This window comes from Anoplopoma fimbria, chromosome 9 (assembly GCF_027596085.1).
Source record: "Anoplopoma fimbria isolate UVic2021 breed Golden Eagle Sablefish chromosome 9, Afim_UVic_2022, whole genome shotgun sequence".
Classification (NCBI taxonomy): Eukaryota; Metazoa; Chordata; class Actinopteri; order Perciformes; family Anoplopomatidae; genus Anoplopoma; species Anoplopoma fimbria.
The window spans coordinates 17372828-17390271 of NC_072457.1; the positions used below are offsets into that span (position 1 = coordinate 17372828).

At 39.7% G+C, this 17444-nt stretch overlaps 2 protein-coding genes across 2 annotated transcripts; both read left to right on the forward strand.

Annotated features, from left to right (window-relative positions):
• The first annotated feature begins 1489 nt into the window (after window positions 1–1489).
• On the forward strand, window positions 1490–4401 carry LOC129096521 (ladderlectin-like). The gene is made up of 10 exons (XM_054605325.1): window positions 1490–1542; window positions 1638–1707; window positions 1897–1926; window positions 2020–2064; window positions 2455–2526; window positions 2823–2849; window positions 3253–3344; window positions 3490–3615; window positions 3754–3853; window positions 4104–4401. Exons 2-10 carry the CDS (start codon window positions 1659–1661, stop codon window positions 4172–4174), a joined length of 612 nt encoding a protein of 203 aa, XP_054461300.1. The 5' UTR covers window positions 1490–1542; window positions 1638–1658; the 3' UTR covers window positions 4175–4401.
• Window positions 4402–6913: 2512 nt separating this feature from the next.
• Window positions 6914–12084, forward strand: LOC129095430 (kynureninase-like). Its single transcript, XM_054603860.1, has 11 exons — window positions 6914–6988; window positions 7174–7245; window positions 7748–7823; window positions 7922–8067; window positions 8705–8802; window positions 9274–9348; window positions 9948–10000; window positions 10512–10525; window positions 11072–11143; window positions 11477–11707; window positions 11965–12084. The coding sequence occupies exons 1-11, from the start codon at window positions 6914–6916 to the stop codon at window positions 12082–12084; spliced, it is 1032 nt and encodes a 343-aa protein (XP_054459835.1).
• The last annotated feature ends 5360 nt before the right edge of the window (window positions 12085–17444 follow it).

The following is a 17444-nucleotide window of genomic DNA, read 5'->3' on the forward strand; positions in this document are numbered from 1 at the left end:
CTGAATGGGTATAATGACAGACATTTTTTTATTTTATTGCCATACATCTATATTGTGTTCAATGATTATTGTTTTATAGCATTTCATTTTTTTTTGCTTTGAAAGACCTTCTAACATCTTTAGTATAGTGCTATACAAATTAAGTTTAATATCATCATGACAGAAAGCTAGGAACCAGTATGCTCTTTTGCACTGTATGAACAGTAATATTCCCAGCAGCCAGACTTTAGTGTAGTTAATGACTTATTCATTTGGGTATTCATTCATGTCTGTAAACTCTTGAGAAACAGACAATAAAACATTGTGTTATTTCATTGTACGCATATTGTGTCCTTGAGGCAGTGATGTAAAGGTATTTATGATCATCTGGGGATTTACAGGAACACTAAACAAACTTTAGACTTTCTTTATTCCACCATGATTCTTCAGATGTGGACACAGCCACATGAGTATCTTTTGATGGGAAGGAAGGGCATGGCCTAAAATAATGACCTTTATTTCAGAGCTCAACATTATGAGGAAAGAGTTTGAGTTCTTCAAGGCTTCAAGGCTAATTTCACTAACTGATCAATCACCATGTCTGCAGACTGTCTTTTCCATGTGTGAAGCTACTGTACACATAATTCATAAGTGAACCTACATGAAAATGGAAGAGTGCGGCCTATTGTGCTCAGTCATTGTCTTTGTTGTTCCATGGGTTAACACAATTCTTGGTTGTGTGGTAGCCCAACCAAGCCATACCCTTGGCTTCAGAAGTTAGTGGAACAGTGGCTGCAGCTATAAAATACACAGTCAAACATTACAATGACCAGCAGTATAGTATAGTTTACATTAAAGCTTGCTTAGCTCAGCTTTAACAAGAAAACAGCCACATCAAAAACATTTACTGATGCCATTTGGAATGATTGTCAGTAAGTTAGTGTTGTCATTAGTTGCACTAATGATATGTTTAGATAAATAGCCAACCTGAGATGTTGCCAGTCCAAAGTCACTCGCCGAGAGCTTTCGCCATCTGTGTGTTTACTGTGCTACTAACCGGGGCTGAATGGTTAGTTAGTTTTCCTGGTTTGTTTATTTGATTAAATCCAAAGTGGAGTCACAGCGGCCTGTGGCCAGACCAGATCAGACAGGAGTGTCAGTACAGTCCAGGATCAGACCCCCTGGTGCTGCTGTTTGCACTAGCTGAACTCAAGTTACTACAGCCGCGAACTGAAGGTCCCGACGTAGTAGTCACCTTTAAAATACAAATGCAGAACACACAGCTGACACACATACTGTATCTTAATATCCAGTCCAGTTTCACTTTTTTAAAGCATTGACCAGAAATCACAACAATAAACTCTTTACATGCTGCCAGGAAAAAGATCAGAGTTCAGGTTCATATCTTTATGTGCAATCATCTTCCTGCAGACGAGGCTGAGTCATAGACAACCATCAACACTCGGTTCAAGAGTGTGTATATAAAGAGCAGGGAGAACTCCTCATCATCACTGCATCGCTCGGCTCATACCTGAAACACTTTGCTTCACATTTACCTGACAGGTAAGACACCGGCTGTGTTTCTCCTCATTCAGTGAAGGTCGTGGGGGCCTTCTGCTCTCCTCCGTATATTTATTGGCAGTTTTTCTTCTACACAGAACTTACCGTTGTTCATCACCATGAAGACTCTCCTGGTGCTCTCCGTTCTCCTCTGCGCTTCATTTGCAGGTGATATTCAACACAAACACAGACAATTTAGACTGAACACACCTACATAATCCATGTGCTCATGAGTCAATCAGCAAGCCACTGTCACAGTGAACTCTGTTGTAAAGCTGTGTGTAGCAGTGAACAGTGAGGGACAGAGGAGTAACAAGATCACTACTGTTACTGACAGTGTTGTGTTTTTCTCTGCAGCTCCGGCTGAAGACAAAGTGAAGGCTCCAGGTCAGTTTCTAAAGTCTTTGCTTTAATACACACTCAGTCAGACAGTAAGAGTTTCATCTATGTAACGCCACCTCTGATGTGATTCATTCACAGAAGCAGCAGTGGAGGCCCTGAAGGAACAGATAGTAGCTGTACATGGTGAGTGTCCTCTTTAAATCTCATGTTCTTCAGCCTGCACTGTGACAGCTACAAAACATGTGAGAACATTACCTAAACAAATGATCAAAATAGCGCAGCTTGTCCACTAATATCCAAAGTTAGGAAAAACAAGTTCCACCAGTATGCTCAGATGGGTAGATAGTTGTGTTGGATTTGACCCCACTGTAGGGCACATGTTAACAGCAACAGGTTCAACAGTGAAACAATTACAACTCAGCCTGGTACATGATGTCGAAACCAGCAGAAACCAGACAACTCATGACCTTCAAAATAGAGCTGGTGTTGTTCATGCTTGTTGATATTTAAGACCGACATTCGTTACCTTTTCCTTCACGTTCTGTCAAGTCGGAACTTTTGCACATGTTTCAGAGTTGGAGGAGAAGATGAAGAAAGATGAGGAAGTATCTGTGCCAGAAGATTCTGTCGCTGTTCCGAGAAACGGTAATGAGAAAGGACACATGTCATTCTTAACAATAGACCCTGTGGCTGCTTATAGTTAACAAAGGGGGGAATTACATATTTGAGTTATCATAGTTGTAATTTATCTAGTTGATCCTGAAAGTTCAATTAGATTAAAGACATTTTTAAACAATTGTTATGCGCACAATGATAAGACTTAGCACACACATATTGACACATTTTGGTACTGCAATATATACATATATACAGTATATACATTATATAACATGGATACATATACTAACCATTGTGTTGACTGTTTGTTGCTGTTTGTGCAGCACCTGAGGAGGCAGCAGCACCTGAATGTAAGTGCCACATCACTGTTTTAATATTTCCTTTATGTGTCTTCATTAGTGAGGTCCTCATGGCAATAACAATGAGAGAGACAGTAGAATAAAAGTCAAACTCCTGTTTCCAAATATCACAAATGTCATGGAGAAAATATAAGCATGACGTGCTTAGATGACGTAGCAGTATTTTTGCAGCTCTTAGGCTATTTACTATAACCTGTCTAGATTTACTCCTCTGAGAACTATTCTCCAAAATATGTCGGATACATACAGACAGATGTTGGTGTCATTAGAGCAGCTGTTTCTGCTGTAGGAGGCTGTAAGAAGGGAGATTAGAAAGGACCTATTATCAGTGTGTTTTAGTCAAAATGCTCTTCTTGAAGGCAACATTCTCTCTGCTCTGTCTGTCTGTCTGTAGCTCGTTATAACTTCTGTCCAAACGGCTGGTTCAGCCATGGCTCTCGCTGCTTCCTGTTCGTCAGTACTCCCATGACCTGGTACAGCGCTGAGGTACTTCCACCTTTACACTTCTGTGTTGTTATTATGAGCAGCTCAATAAGTTAGCTACTTTAGAACTTACCGTCAACGCAAATGATGAATGCAACATGAAGAAATTAATTTACCTAACTATTTATGTTCTTCCTCTGACCGACAGGAGCACTGCAACAATCTGGGTGGCCACCTGGCCTCGGCCACCAACCCCAGAGAGTACAGCTTCCTCCAGCAGATGACACAGACAGCTGGTCAGAGCATCGCATGGATGGGAGGCTTCAGCCTGCAGGTCTGAATTTATAAAGAAATACCGGTAGCCGGCCCAGATCAAGCCCAGGACCTGGTCCAAAGGGCGTCCAGAATCACACAAGAGCTAATGAAGAGACTAAGACAACACTTCCTTACTCTCGTGCTCTTTGTCTCTCAGGGCCGGTGGATGTGGATTGACCGTGAGGGTTTCTATTACACCAACTGGTACTCCCAGTCCTCCTCCAGCAGCTACCCCTGCATCCACCTACGCAGCTCCTGTAAGTCCTCCTGTTTGCTTTGGCTGCCTAGCTTTACTAGTTCAGCTTTTCAATACTTGAACCTGGATTTCTGTCTTGGTCTCAGGGAGTGGAAATCTGTATTTATATTGATTTTTATCTTGATATGGGTCACTGACTTGTACTTCAGGAGCCTGGAGTACGAGTGATAGTACCATAAACATTATGGTTTATCATTTGTTACTCAAAAATGTGTTACTTATTTTTTCTCTTTTTTTAAATGAAATTTCAGATGGTTGGGGTAACACCCAGTGTGGCTCTGCTTACCGCTTCATCTGCTCCAAGAACCCTTTCAGCTGTTAACATACATTCTAAACATCTGAGGCCTTGGAACGGATCAGCTGGTGTTTATTTACTGTTTAAGGACAACTCATGAGTTCTGTTGAGTGTCTTACTGAATGATAGATTTCTATTGTGTATTCTTCAAAGTGTGAAGATGACGAAGTGTTAAGTAACTTTGGTGTCAAAGATTTTTGTGTTTGTGATTGTGACAGTTGGTTCTTTCCCATAATAAAGACTTATGAGAATAGGACAATGTGTGATCTTCCTTTAAGAGCTTGGTTTAAAAGTGGCTGTTGAAGTCCAGCAGTAGTCTAAAGATGAATGGTCTTTCCTCTCAGAGTAACTGCAGTCTAGAGCCCTGGTTCAATTAAGTTCAAATCGAATCATATATCACAGAACTAATGCTTTGATCCATGGTGTTGGTGCCATAAGAGGTACGGCATAAATTAAAAATAAGAAAAACTCTTCTTTGATATGCTACTAAGAGGTACTGGCTCTAGAATAAAGGAAGTTATGAAGGTTAGAAGTGGAAAAAAGAGTTTGAAGCGTTTTAACCTGTATTCACCAGTGATGTAGACCCCTCTGCTGCTCTGGGTTGGTGTCAGCACTAGGTGGCAACCTACGGTTCTGATGTGATGCAGAACTTTCTTAAAATCTGCATTCTCTCTACTGACAAGCAGGGGGCGACTCCTCTGGTTGCAAAAAGAAGTCTGATTGTATAGAAGTCTATGAGAAAATTACCCTACTTCTAACTTGATATATTACCTCAGTAAACATTGTAAACTTGAGTTTATGGTCTCAACCCCTAGTTTCAAGTCTTTCATTTGGTAGATTATGGTGCCTTTTAGAGTAAAATAGACCATAAAGCAAAATATGCTTTAGGGCATACTGTGATTGATGGTTCGCTGCCACTACCAGAGCTGCATACGGTGTCTGTACATCAATCCTCCGCATTCAAAATATGGAAACTTTCATTCTCTGGTTGCTAAAAGCCAAGATGGCGACGACCGCTATCCAAGATTGCGACGGCCAATTCGCCGATCTCAAGACTTCAAAACGGCATGCCACAAACCAATGGGTGACATCACAATGTCTGAGTCCAGTTCTTATATACAGTCTGTGGTCGACACCCATGTGTTTCCCCCCAGTGACACTCTCTTGTCTCAGTTTTTGACCAATTACCGATCTGTACAGAATAGAGGAATAATATATATGTCAGGCTTCCGTTGTTCATCATCAGGTCATTATTTGTTTGGACTCAAACATGAGATTTGCGGACAGGAAGAAAAATATAGAAAATTACCAAACTTTAATTTAAGTTTTCCTGAAAACTTAAACTCTGATGTCATGAAATCTGTGCTAGCTATCAAAATGCCCATTTGGCCCAATATAGTCCAGAGTTTTGTTCACGTTTTAAACCTCGAATCATTTTTTTACGTTAAAGTATGACTATTCAGTCTGGGCCCAAAGTTGAGTGTTTTCTCTCTCCACGCCCAAAACGTATTCATCTCTATGGGGACATTTCTCGCCGTTTTTCCCGGTTCCCATGGAAACCGCTGGCCGAATCTCTGAGAAAAGTCATATGTTTCTACCTCAAAGGATTACAGGAAAACAACAATTACAAAATGATATTATCAATAATAAAAATAATATGTAGCCGGAGCAGAAGTCTTCTCTCACTCCATCAAACAGGAAGCCTCCCATTAAATGTAACTATTGTCTCAAGTTCCATATGAGGCTGTTATTGAATATGATGCTTGATTGAAGTGTTCACAAATATAAGAGACATGCAGATTTGAGTAATTCCAAAAGGAGAAAAGCATTCAGGTCGAATACATATTTATTAAATCATCTATTATTAATACATTTTCTGTGAAATTCAGAATTCCATTTTGTCACTTAGTACATAAAACTCTAAACTGCAACTACATGTAAAAAATGTTGGAGCAGAAAATTAACAAAGTTATCAAATATTAATGAAAGAGTTTGTAAAAATGCACCACATTCAGTTGAACGTGCGTCACGTGACTCACAAATAATTCACTGATAAAACATATATACTGTATATGCATTCCCTTTTTCCCCTTTTAATAATTTCTCTCTATTTTTCCACATGTATTTTCCGGATTTATTCTCTTTTATGGCACTCCTATGGTTCCATAATCCAAAACAAGAAAATACAAATGTTGAATGTGTAAAAGTTTTGTGCAGGGTAAACTGGTTATCTATATTGGGCGGCTGTGGCTCAGTGGAGAGCAGGGTCGTCCTCCAATCAGAGGATCGGCGGTTCGATCCCTGGCTCCGGCAGTCCATGTCGATGTGTCCTTGGGCAAGACACTTAACCCTGAGTTGCTCCCGAAGGCTGTGCCATCGGTGTATGAATGGGTGTGAATGATTAGAGAGACCCTGATGGGCAGGTGGCACCTTGCATGGTAGCCCCTGTCATCAGTGTATGAATGGGTATGAAAGGGTGAATGATTAGTAATGTAAAAGCGCTTTGAGTGGTCGGAAGACTAGAAAAGCGCTATACAAGTACAGTCCATTTACCATTTACCATATTCTGTACTGTGTCTTGCACAAACAGTTTATAGATCAGTACAGCCAACATGGACATAAACACCCATAATACTGTTGTTGTGGTGAAAAATGTGTCATCTTCTGACATACAGGATAACATGACATTGAAAATAAAACTTTTTCAGAAATACCGGAGGAGATGGACATTTTTAACAAAAATGATCATATAATGAAAAACGTGAAATGTTTCTTACAGGAGCTAAAACCGAGGAGGTGGCGCTGATGAACGGCCTGACAGTTAATTTACACCTTCTACTGGTAACGTTTTACATTCACCAAAACTGTTTTTATCTCCAAAAGTGATGATTGAAAATACAAATTAAAAGGGAGAACAACATTTTGAAACATTGCCATGCAAATGTGTCGTATGAATTAAATTGAATCCACTGTGGATATTTAATGAAGTTCAGTATTAACTGTCCTTTCATGTCATTATTCTGCAGCTTTCCTTCTACAAACCCACAGCAGCTCGGCACAGAATCCTTCTGGAGGACAAGGCCTTTCCGTCAGACCATGTGAGTAAACATGCAGAGGTTCTGCACGGGTCAAGGTCCCACACGTAGTCATTAGAACGCCAGTTTTATTGAAAATCCTTCCTTTGCTGCTTGAATGTAGATAAATGTCTTTACTACATGGTTGTACTACTGCTGCACTTCTGACCCCAGCGGCTCAAAGAAAAACACGAATTGGATGTTTAAAAGCTAGTGCAAATGTAACATCTGAGAAGGAGGAGACGAAAACACAGAGGAAGGCTTCTTCAATGCAAATATAGAACAGAAAATTGCAAGAACAAGGACGTAAGATATCAAAAGTAGAGGATATATCGTGTAAGCGAATCCAGAATTTACCCCAGACCACCTTTATTTACTTTGGAATGCATTTTCTGCAAACCAGAAGAATTAAAGAATGAGATAAATGGTTTATTCTGATAATCATATGAAGGATATATTATAAGATATCATCTCTCTTGTGTCAAGTAGAAAACTGAATGTTAATGTTTCTTCTCTGTGCTCTCAGTATGCTGTAGAGTCTCAGATCCGGCTGCGAGGATTCGACCCTCAGAAGAGCATGCTGATGCTTCAACCCAGACTGGTACTGTTTCATGATGTTTTGGGAAAACAAAGTGCTTTAATCTTTTTTATATTTTCCTGCAATAACTGAGGAGGAAGAGTGAAATAATGTGTCTGATCAGGGAGAAGAGACTGAGAACGGAGGACATCCTGGAGGTGATCGAGAAGGAGGGCGACTCCATTGCTGTGGTGATGTTCAGCGGGGTTCAGTACTACACCGGCCAGCTCTTCAACATGGCCGCCATCACTGAGGCCGGCCAGAGGAAGGTAACATAGAGACAAATCTATTACCCGCTTTTTTTGAAGTGTTTTGTTATTTCATATTTTAAATAGCGTGGTAATAATTTGCTCAAACGTACATTGAAGAAATACAATTTCCCTGCATAGGTTCATCAGGCGTGGAATGTACATTTACTCAAGTACTTTTTGCGGTACTTGTATGAGTATTTCTATTTTATTTTACTTTAAAGTGCACTATGTCTCAGAGGGATATATTTAAGTTTTATTACAGGACTGTATTTATTATTTATTTTGACAGATTTAGCTATGCATTTAGTTACTTTGCAGATTAGATTAGATTATGAATAGAAAATATACATGATATGATATAATCACATATTAAGATATCCAGCAGAATATGATGAAATTAGCTCCACCTTTACAAGCTGCAATTTAAAGCGATATACTAGTGAATAATACTTAGTATACTTTCATGCTAATCATTTTGTGAAAATAAAAAGTTAAAATGCAGGACTTTTGTTTGAAAAAAATAACCCACTTTATTTTGAAATTTGCTCAGAAATGAATTGTTTTACAATTAATGTTTTAGTCTCATCCCCTCTTACATCAAAAGTCTTGATCCTTAAAACTATTAAGACTAAGACTATCCCTTTTTGTCTGTCAGGGCTGTTTTGTGGGTTTTGATTGCGCCCACGCTGTTGGGAACGTCGAGCTGAAGCTGCACGACTGGGGAGTCGACTTTGCCTGCTGGTGCTCCTACAAGGTCAGCTGTGTTATGTAGCCCAGTCTCATGGAAGTTCAGTAAATATTCACCAAATGCAATGTGTTGGCTCGTGTCCAGGGACAGGAATTGTCTGTTTTTTTTCCATGTCGCTCAGCACGAAAATAATGCCAATGGAAATAGAATTAGGATGTTAATTCACAGTGGAGATGCATTGGATGGGATGTGGTGGGTCCAATAACAAGACTGTCAACCAGGAGACCGGTGTTCGACACCACGTTTAGGATTTATGGTAGTGGATTTGTTGCCTGAACCTAACCGTTCCTGGTTTTGTTGCCTGAACGTAACCATTCAAGGATTTGTTGCCTAAACGAACACAAAACCGATAGATTTAATTTTGTGACTATTTCACGAATTGCAGTGAGACTGTGTTGCATTATCAAATGTGTACTGAGGGAATTCTCCACATAAGACTGAATATGAGAACAAAAATCATTTGGACTGCACACTGTGATGACTGACTCAGGTGCTGGAGGACTAGCCGGGGCGTTTATCCACGAGAAACACAAATACACCATCAAACCTGCGTGAGTACTTACACTGTTACTCTCAGTCAGGGTTATTTAATTGTTAGAAATAATACAATAATATTCAATTGTTAGAAATAATACAATAATATTCAATTGTTAGAAATAATACAATAATATTCAATTGTTAGACAAAATACAATAATATTCAGGAACCAGCTAAAACATAACCTTAGGCTAAGTGATGCAAATGGAATCATAGAAAAAAAAAAATGAATCTGCAAAAGAACGATTAAATACATTTTATTTCTCTTTATATTTCCATATGTTTTATTGGCTAATTTATTATTTTATTTATTTCTCTTTTTACTTCCATTTTTTCTATTTTCTATTTATTGGTTTTTTTTTATGTATGTACTTATATTTATATCTGTTTAATATAATTTTTTTTCCTTTTGTGCTCACACGAATGAACAAAAATGTCAATATTTTCTTAGCAACATTCTCTTAAAGATTTGCTGAGAAATCTCGTTTCCCAAAACTGCTTGATTACATTCTGTGGACTGATAAATATATTTTAACACTTAGAAGCGAGCAGTTAATGTCTCTAAATATACAAATATGATTTTTAAATAATTTACATCTTCGGTTTCCTGCAGGTTGTTGGGATGGTGGGGTCATGACCTTAAAACTCTGTTCCAGATGAATAACGGTAAAGAAAATATTAATTCAATTCAATTCAGTTTATTTTGTATAGCCCAGAATCACAAATTACAAATGTGCCTCAGAGGGCTTTACAATCTGTGCACATGCGACATCCTCTGTCCTTCCCTCACATCGGCACAGGAAAAACTCCCCTAAAAAACCCCTTTAACAGGGAGAAAAAAGGAAGAAACCTATGGGAGAACGACAGAGGAGGGATCCTTCTCCCAGGATGGACAGAATGCAATAGATGTCATGTGTACAGAATGAGCAGCATAACAGAGATACAACACATTCAATGTATATGACATAAATGATTCATATAATAAGACTACTTATAATAACAGCAGCAATTATTACAGTAGAATTATAGCCATGAAAATAGGGGATTAGTTTTTACTAATTCCCACTTAAAGCTAGGGTGGGCGATTTTGGAGAAAACAGCCGTTGAGATTCCGTCGCGTGCTCTCTGGCCTCTCCCTGCCACGCTACCTGCTGTAGCTCCTCCCACCGAACGTCAGTTATGCGCGTTCATGTGAATTCAGTTACATTGATAGGAAGACGAAACACGCAGGGATGCACCAACGTCGTTGCCAAGGTGACCGGACAGTCCCACAGCCAATAAGAACGGAGAATCGGAGCCTCGCTCTGATTGGTCAAAGTGTACATGAGCGGTGGCAATTTTTGGGTGCGGCCCACAGAGGCAGGGGAGAGCAAAGTTATGAGCAGATATTCTCAGAGCACTTCACCTACATATAGCTGACTGGCTATTAGGACAGTTTTGCCAAATATTACAGTAAAGAAATTACCCACCCTAGCTTTAACCCAAAGCTAAGAAATTACCCACCCTAGCTTTAACCTGCCATGATTGTATAAGAGACAATAAGCTTCACCTATCTGAAGCCGCTGATGAGATTTAAAAGTTGTAATTTTCTAATGAGCATTACATCTATAATTCATACTTTGCATTGCAAATATTTTTGGATACATGCATCTCCACATTTGTCTGTTCTTAAATGCCTTAAATACAAACTGCGACTGTGTTTTTTTGGGTGTGTTTCACCTCAGTGTTGGAGCGCAGCCTGGAGTGAACGGCTTCAGACTGTCAAACCAGCCCATCCTGCTGGTCTGCCCGCTGCAGGCCAGTTTGGAGGTACTGCAGTGCGTTATTTTATGCCCAGATTGAATGGTTTCATAGCAATGAAAGACTTCCTTAAATTGTTTAGAAATTTGCTCCATTTTTCATTCATAATTTCTTTTTAAATCCTGTGAAAATCTCCAAAAAGAATAGCTGTTTTCAGCTTACTAACGATGCATTTCTTTCAGATTATTAAATGTGTTTTATATGGTTTACTAATTTTCATTCGACCCACTAAGAAAAACTTTCAGTTTGTGTAAAAAATCTCCCAATTATTTCCGTCATGTCAACGACGTGAACATCAGATGACAGAGTCTTCTTGAGTAGTGATTTACAATACTTTTCCAGGTGTTTAAGATGACCAGTATGCAGGCTTTGCGCAGGAAGTCCGTCCTGTTGACGGGCTACCTGGAGTATCTGATCCAGCATTACTACACCGAGGACCCAACTCAGCCTCACAAACCTCACGTCCACATCATCACGCCCTCTGACCCCCAGCAGAGAGGCTGTCAGCTCTCACTCTGCTTCTCCATCCCCATCAAAAAGATCTTCCAGGAGCTGGAGAAGAGGGGCGTCGCTGTGAGTATCAAACAGCTTTTAGTAGAGGAGAGCTATTGTGATGGAAGAGCACCAACAGGAAGGAAAACCCAACATCTCTACAGTATATACAAAAACATAATGTTTTATTCATGTGATACAGCAACTACAAAAACAAAACAAAACACTGATCTTAAGAAACACACAGCTTACAGTACTGATGAAAGTGAATCACAGCACACAACATAGAACATTACAGATTTATCTGTTGATGAACTTTGTTTTTCTGTGTTGTTCAGTGTGACATGAGGGAGCCCAGTGTGCTGCGAGTCACTCCGGCGCCGCTCTACAACTGCTTCAGCGACGTTCATCGCTTCATAGAAACCCTGGGATCAGCTCTCACTGCCAGCAGCCAGTGAATGAGGAGAGGGTTGTTTACTCTGACTGACTGCTGAAAACTTTGCTTTAATGAAAACTTATGAAACCGTTAAAATAGGGGATGCCTTTTTTTTTTTTACTTGAAAAACAATCTGCTATTCAACTTGATTGAATCATGTTCGTTTTATCCTGCTTTTATATGTATTTGTCAACATGCATCTGAAGTTAAACCCCCACCAATTAAAATAAAGTTCAAAACACAATCTTCAGATTTGGAGAAGAACATGGATGTTTTGTTGGTTTTAGTTCGGCTCTATTTTTTACGAGACAATTTACTACCTTTTTTTTGCTCCACAAGATAAATTATTAGAAAGATTTTATGCGCAAAGTCATGTGTGCACACATTTAAAACAATGGCCATTCCTTTGTTGGAGGTAGCGCTACACATACCTTGGCCGGCATTCAGCTGTTCTGACGTTCCGTTGTCCTCCGCGTGTGAACCGCAGCTCCATCAGCACCAACAGCTCCATCAGCTCCATCAGCACCAACAGCTCCGGTGCGCAGCAGGAGATGACGAGGAGCCGACAGCAGCTGGTCCCGGAACGGAGACAAACGACCACACAAATCCAACGTTGTCCTCAATGAAGGACTGTTATGTTGACTATCAAAAATGGCCACTACGGCTGCTGATTGGTTTGTTTAGAAGCGTGCCAATAACTGAAGAAATGTTCAGCTTCCAAAATAAATCCAATTTATTATTTACAAACACAGGGTTTCATAAAACATACAGAGCACAGCCAGTTTCTGTGTCATAAGTTTCTTTGCTAAATCAGTCAAAGGAAATCATACTGTTCATCTTCATTCACGCTCAAAAACTATTTGCCTTCCCATTTCAGCAGCACCTGGCTTAGGTGACCCTCACTGATTATATTGACCTCTGGCCTAATTGAGAGCAGAACTACGCCCCCAAGTGGTGGGAGGTTTACATAACAAAACAATGACAAAATGGCAATTTTGTCATTAAATACCCTTTAATCACATTCTGTGGACCTACAAAGACACTTTAGCACTGAGAAGAGAGCAGGTAATCTCTCTAAAAAGGCAAATTTGATTTGCCATGACCTGAAAACTCGGTTCTAGATGAATTACGGTGAATAATATTGTTAATATTTCCCACACAACCTTTCATGTTAGTTTATGACACACAGCTGCTAACATGATGCTAGTTTGTCTTTAATGGTTAATACACTTCACCTTTCTGAAGCCACTGATATGATTTAAAAGTTACCGTTTGCTGCCATATTGCGGTCTCATTGGATATTACTAATATATATATATATATATATATATATATATATATATATATATATATATATATATATATATATATATATGAACCTGCTGAACATCACCTGAACAGGTGACTCACCTGGAGGAAATCCTGCAGCATATCCTGCAGCATGAGCTCCTTCTGAACCAGTACCGCTCTGTGACCCGTAGAGGTCAGCGACGCTCCAAAGGCCTCCAGTCGGTTTAATGACGGACGGCCTTCAGAGTTTTAGGTCATTGTTGAACAAACAGTAGTTATATTAACAGAATTTATCTCTTGTTTCTATCAGGAGGAAGCTAGAACAACCTGAACCCAGCTGTGTGTCCATGAAGAGTGACTGGTCTATGGATCCTCCTTTATGCTTCAAAGATGATCAGAGGTGAGGATTTAAACTGATGATGAAAACAAAGTGATGATGTATATATATATATATATATAAATATATATATAATGTGTATATATATATATATATATATATATATATATATATATATATATTTATTAATAAATGAAAATGTTAATAATTATTATGACTAAGGAATGTTAATTTCAATGAATTACGGAGAAGGGATGGGATTAAATAAGTGTAAACTTCTTCCCACCCCTTTTCGAACATGTTACAATTATCAAGTATTTATCATTTATGTATCGAATTATGCTTTCTATTTTGTTTAACATCAATAATTTGTGTATGATATATATTTTTTGTTTTCTTTTACATGTTCGAAATAAATTTAAATCAAATCAAATCAAAAAAAAATGTGTTTCTATCAGACTCTCTGTTGTGAGGTCTCCAGTTTTTAAACCTTTACTGACTCAGATTAAGTTCTCTGAGCACCAACACTCTTCTTCATTGAAACACATTCACACTGGGAGCTGCCCAGTACAACCAGTCTGACACTGAGACGCTCCACTGGAGCAGCTGGAGGTTCTGGGTGCCTTGCTTCAGGGCTCCTCAGCAGTGTACAGTGAGGAAGGGAGAGCTACATGGAGGGCTTGGTGAGAGCTGTTGGGACTAAACCAAACTGACTAGTGAAGAAAACAGTGAGCTGAAAGATGGAGCTGTTGATTCTTAGTGGGATCAGCAGGACCAGTAGACCTTTACCAGAACAGGGAGTCATCTGATCCACATCCACATTTCACTTCATGGACAGACACAATGGGAGCTGATTCTTCATGATTCCTCCACAGAGAGGACCAGGAGAGCTCACAGGTTCCCAGAGGTCAGTCTGCCCAGCAGCATCAAACACACCTGGACTCCATATTTATGGTCTGTACATGTACAACTACTTTTACATCTATTCTGTTCACAATCATCTCCGTGCTGCACTTTTTAGACCAGTGGATTGTCAGTCTGTCCAACATGGATCTGATGTTTGGTTCCATGGTTTTAGTTTGTGTCCTTCATATAATATTCTGTTCCAGCTGCTGGAGGAGAACATCCTCACTTTTGTGAAGAACGAGCTGAAGAAGATCCAGAAGGTTGTGAGTTCAGATTACCCAGAATGCTTAGAGAGTCAGAGGGTGGATGAGGAGGTGTTGGACGGTGAGGATGAAGAGCAGAGGAGGAGCAGCAGAGAGGCATTTCTGAAGATCACACTGCACCTCCTGAGGAGAATGAAGCAGGAGGAGCTGGCTGACTGTCTGCAGAGCAGTAAGAGGATTTCTCTAAAGATTTAACATGCTGGATGAATTCAATTCAATTCAATTCAATTCAGTTTATTTTGTATAGCCCAGAATCACAAATTACAAATTTGCCTCAGAGGGCTTTACAATCTGTGCACATGCGACATCCTCTGTCCTTCCCTCACATCGGCACAGGAAAAACTCCCCTAAAAAACCCCTTTAACAGGGAGAAAAAAAAGGAAGAAACCTCTGGGAGAACGACAGAGGAGGGATCCTTCTCCCAGGATGGACAGAATGCAATAGATGTCATGTGTACAGAATGAGCAGCATAACAGTTCTTAGATACAACACATTCAATGTATATGACATAAATGATTCATATAATAAGACTACTTATAATAACAGCAGCAATTATTACAGTATAATTATAGCCATGAAAATAGGGATAGTAATGTGACTAATAATAATAATCGAAGTAGCAGTGGGTGGCAGTCGGCTCACAGCAGGAGGCACGACTACGGTCCAGGTACCACAACGATTCATGGAAACCTGCAGAACGAGAAAGCAAAAGGGCTTCAGGGTGGAAGTAAAGCTAAAATGCTTAATGGTACAGGTAATAGTAATAGTAATGTGACTAGTAATAATAATGTTGGTAGCAGTCGGTGTCAGCAGGGCCGTAGCAGGATGCACATCCACGGTCCAGGTACAGCCACGATTTATAGAAGCCTGCGAAGCGAGAAAGCACAAAGACTCCAGGGTAGAAGCAAGTCAATAAGCGTAATAGTACAGGCAATAATAATAGTAATGTGACTAATAATGATAGTGGTAGTAGTAGTGGGTGTCAGCAGGGCCTCAGTAGGTGGCACGATGACAGTCCAAATATAACCCCGATTCCTGGAAACCTGCGAGGCGAGAAAGCACAAGAACTCCGGGGAAGAAGCAAAATCAGTAATGTGCATAAATAGGAGATTAATACATAAAGAAGGAGGGAGAGAAGAGGAGAGAGGAGCTCAGCGTATCCTAGGTAGTCCCCCGGCTGTCTAGGCATATAGCAGCATATCTAGGGGCTGGACCAAGGCGAACCTGAACCAGCCCTAACTATAAGCGCTATCAAAAAGGAAGGTCTTAAGCCTGCTCTTGAAAGTGGTGAGTGTGTCTGCCCCCGGACTGAAACTGGAACCTGGTTCCACAGAAGAGGAGCCTGATAACTGAAGGCTCTGGCTCCCATCCTACTTTTATATACTCTAGGAACCACAAGTAACCCTGCATTGATTGAGCGCAGCTCTCTAGTTGGGTAATATGGAACTATAAGTTCCTTAAGATAAGACGGTGCCTGACCAGTTAGAGCTTTGTAGGTAAGTAAAAGAATTTTAAATTCTATTCTTGATTTAACAGGGAGCCAGTGCAGAGAAGCTAATACTGGAGTAATATGATCTCTTTTCTTAGTTTTTGTTAGAACACGTGCTGCAGCATTCTGGATCAACTGTAAAGATCTAAGAGACCTATTAGAGCAGCCTGATAATAAGGAGTTACAGTAATCTAGTCTAGAGGTAACAAATGCATGAACTAGTTTTTCTGCATCGCTTTGAGACAGGATTTGCCTGATTTTCGCAATGTTACGTAAATGAAAAAAGGCTGTCCTTGAGATCTGTTTTATATAAGAGTTAAAAGACAGATCCTGGTCAAAGATAACTCCAAGGTTCTTAACGGTAGTGCTGGATGCTAGAGCAATGCCATCTAGAGAAACTATATCGTTAGATAATTGAATTCGAAGGTGATCTGGACCTAGTAGGATAACTTCTGTTTTTTCAGAGTTTAACATTAAAAAGTTACAGGTCATCCAGGTTTTTATGTCCATAAGACATGCTTGAAGTTTAGAGAACTGGTTAGTTTCGTCTGGCTTAATTGATAGATATAACTGGGTATCATCTGCATAACAATGAAAGTTTACTGAGTGTTTTCTGATAATATTCCCCAAGGGAAGCATATATAAGGTAAATAAAATAGGTCCAAGAACAGACCCCTGTGGAACTCCGTGACTGACCCTGGTTTTCATCGAGCTTTCATTGTTTACATATACAAACTGAGATCGGTCTGATAAATATGACTTAAACCAGCTAAGTGCGATTCCTTTAATGCCTATAAGATGCTCCAATCTCTGTAATAGGATTTGGTGATCAATGGTATCAAATGCAGCACTAAGGTCTAGCAATACAAGTACAGAGACAAGTCCTTTGTCTGAAGCTATTAGAAGGTCATTGGTAATTTTCACCAGTGCCGTCTCTGTGCTATGATTCACTCTAAATCCTGACTGAAAATCCTCAAATAAACTATTGTTATGCATAAAGTCACAGAGCTGATTTGCTACTGCTTTCTCAAGGATCTTAGAGAGGAACGGAAGGTTAGATATAGGTCTATAGTTAGCCAACACCTCTGGATCTAGAG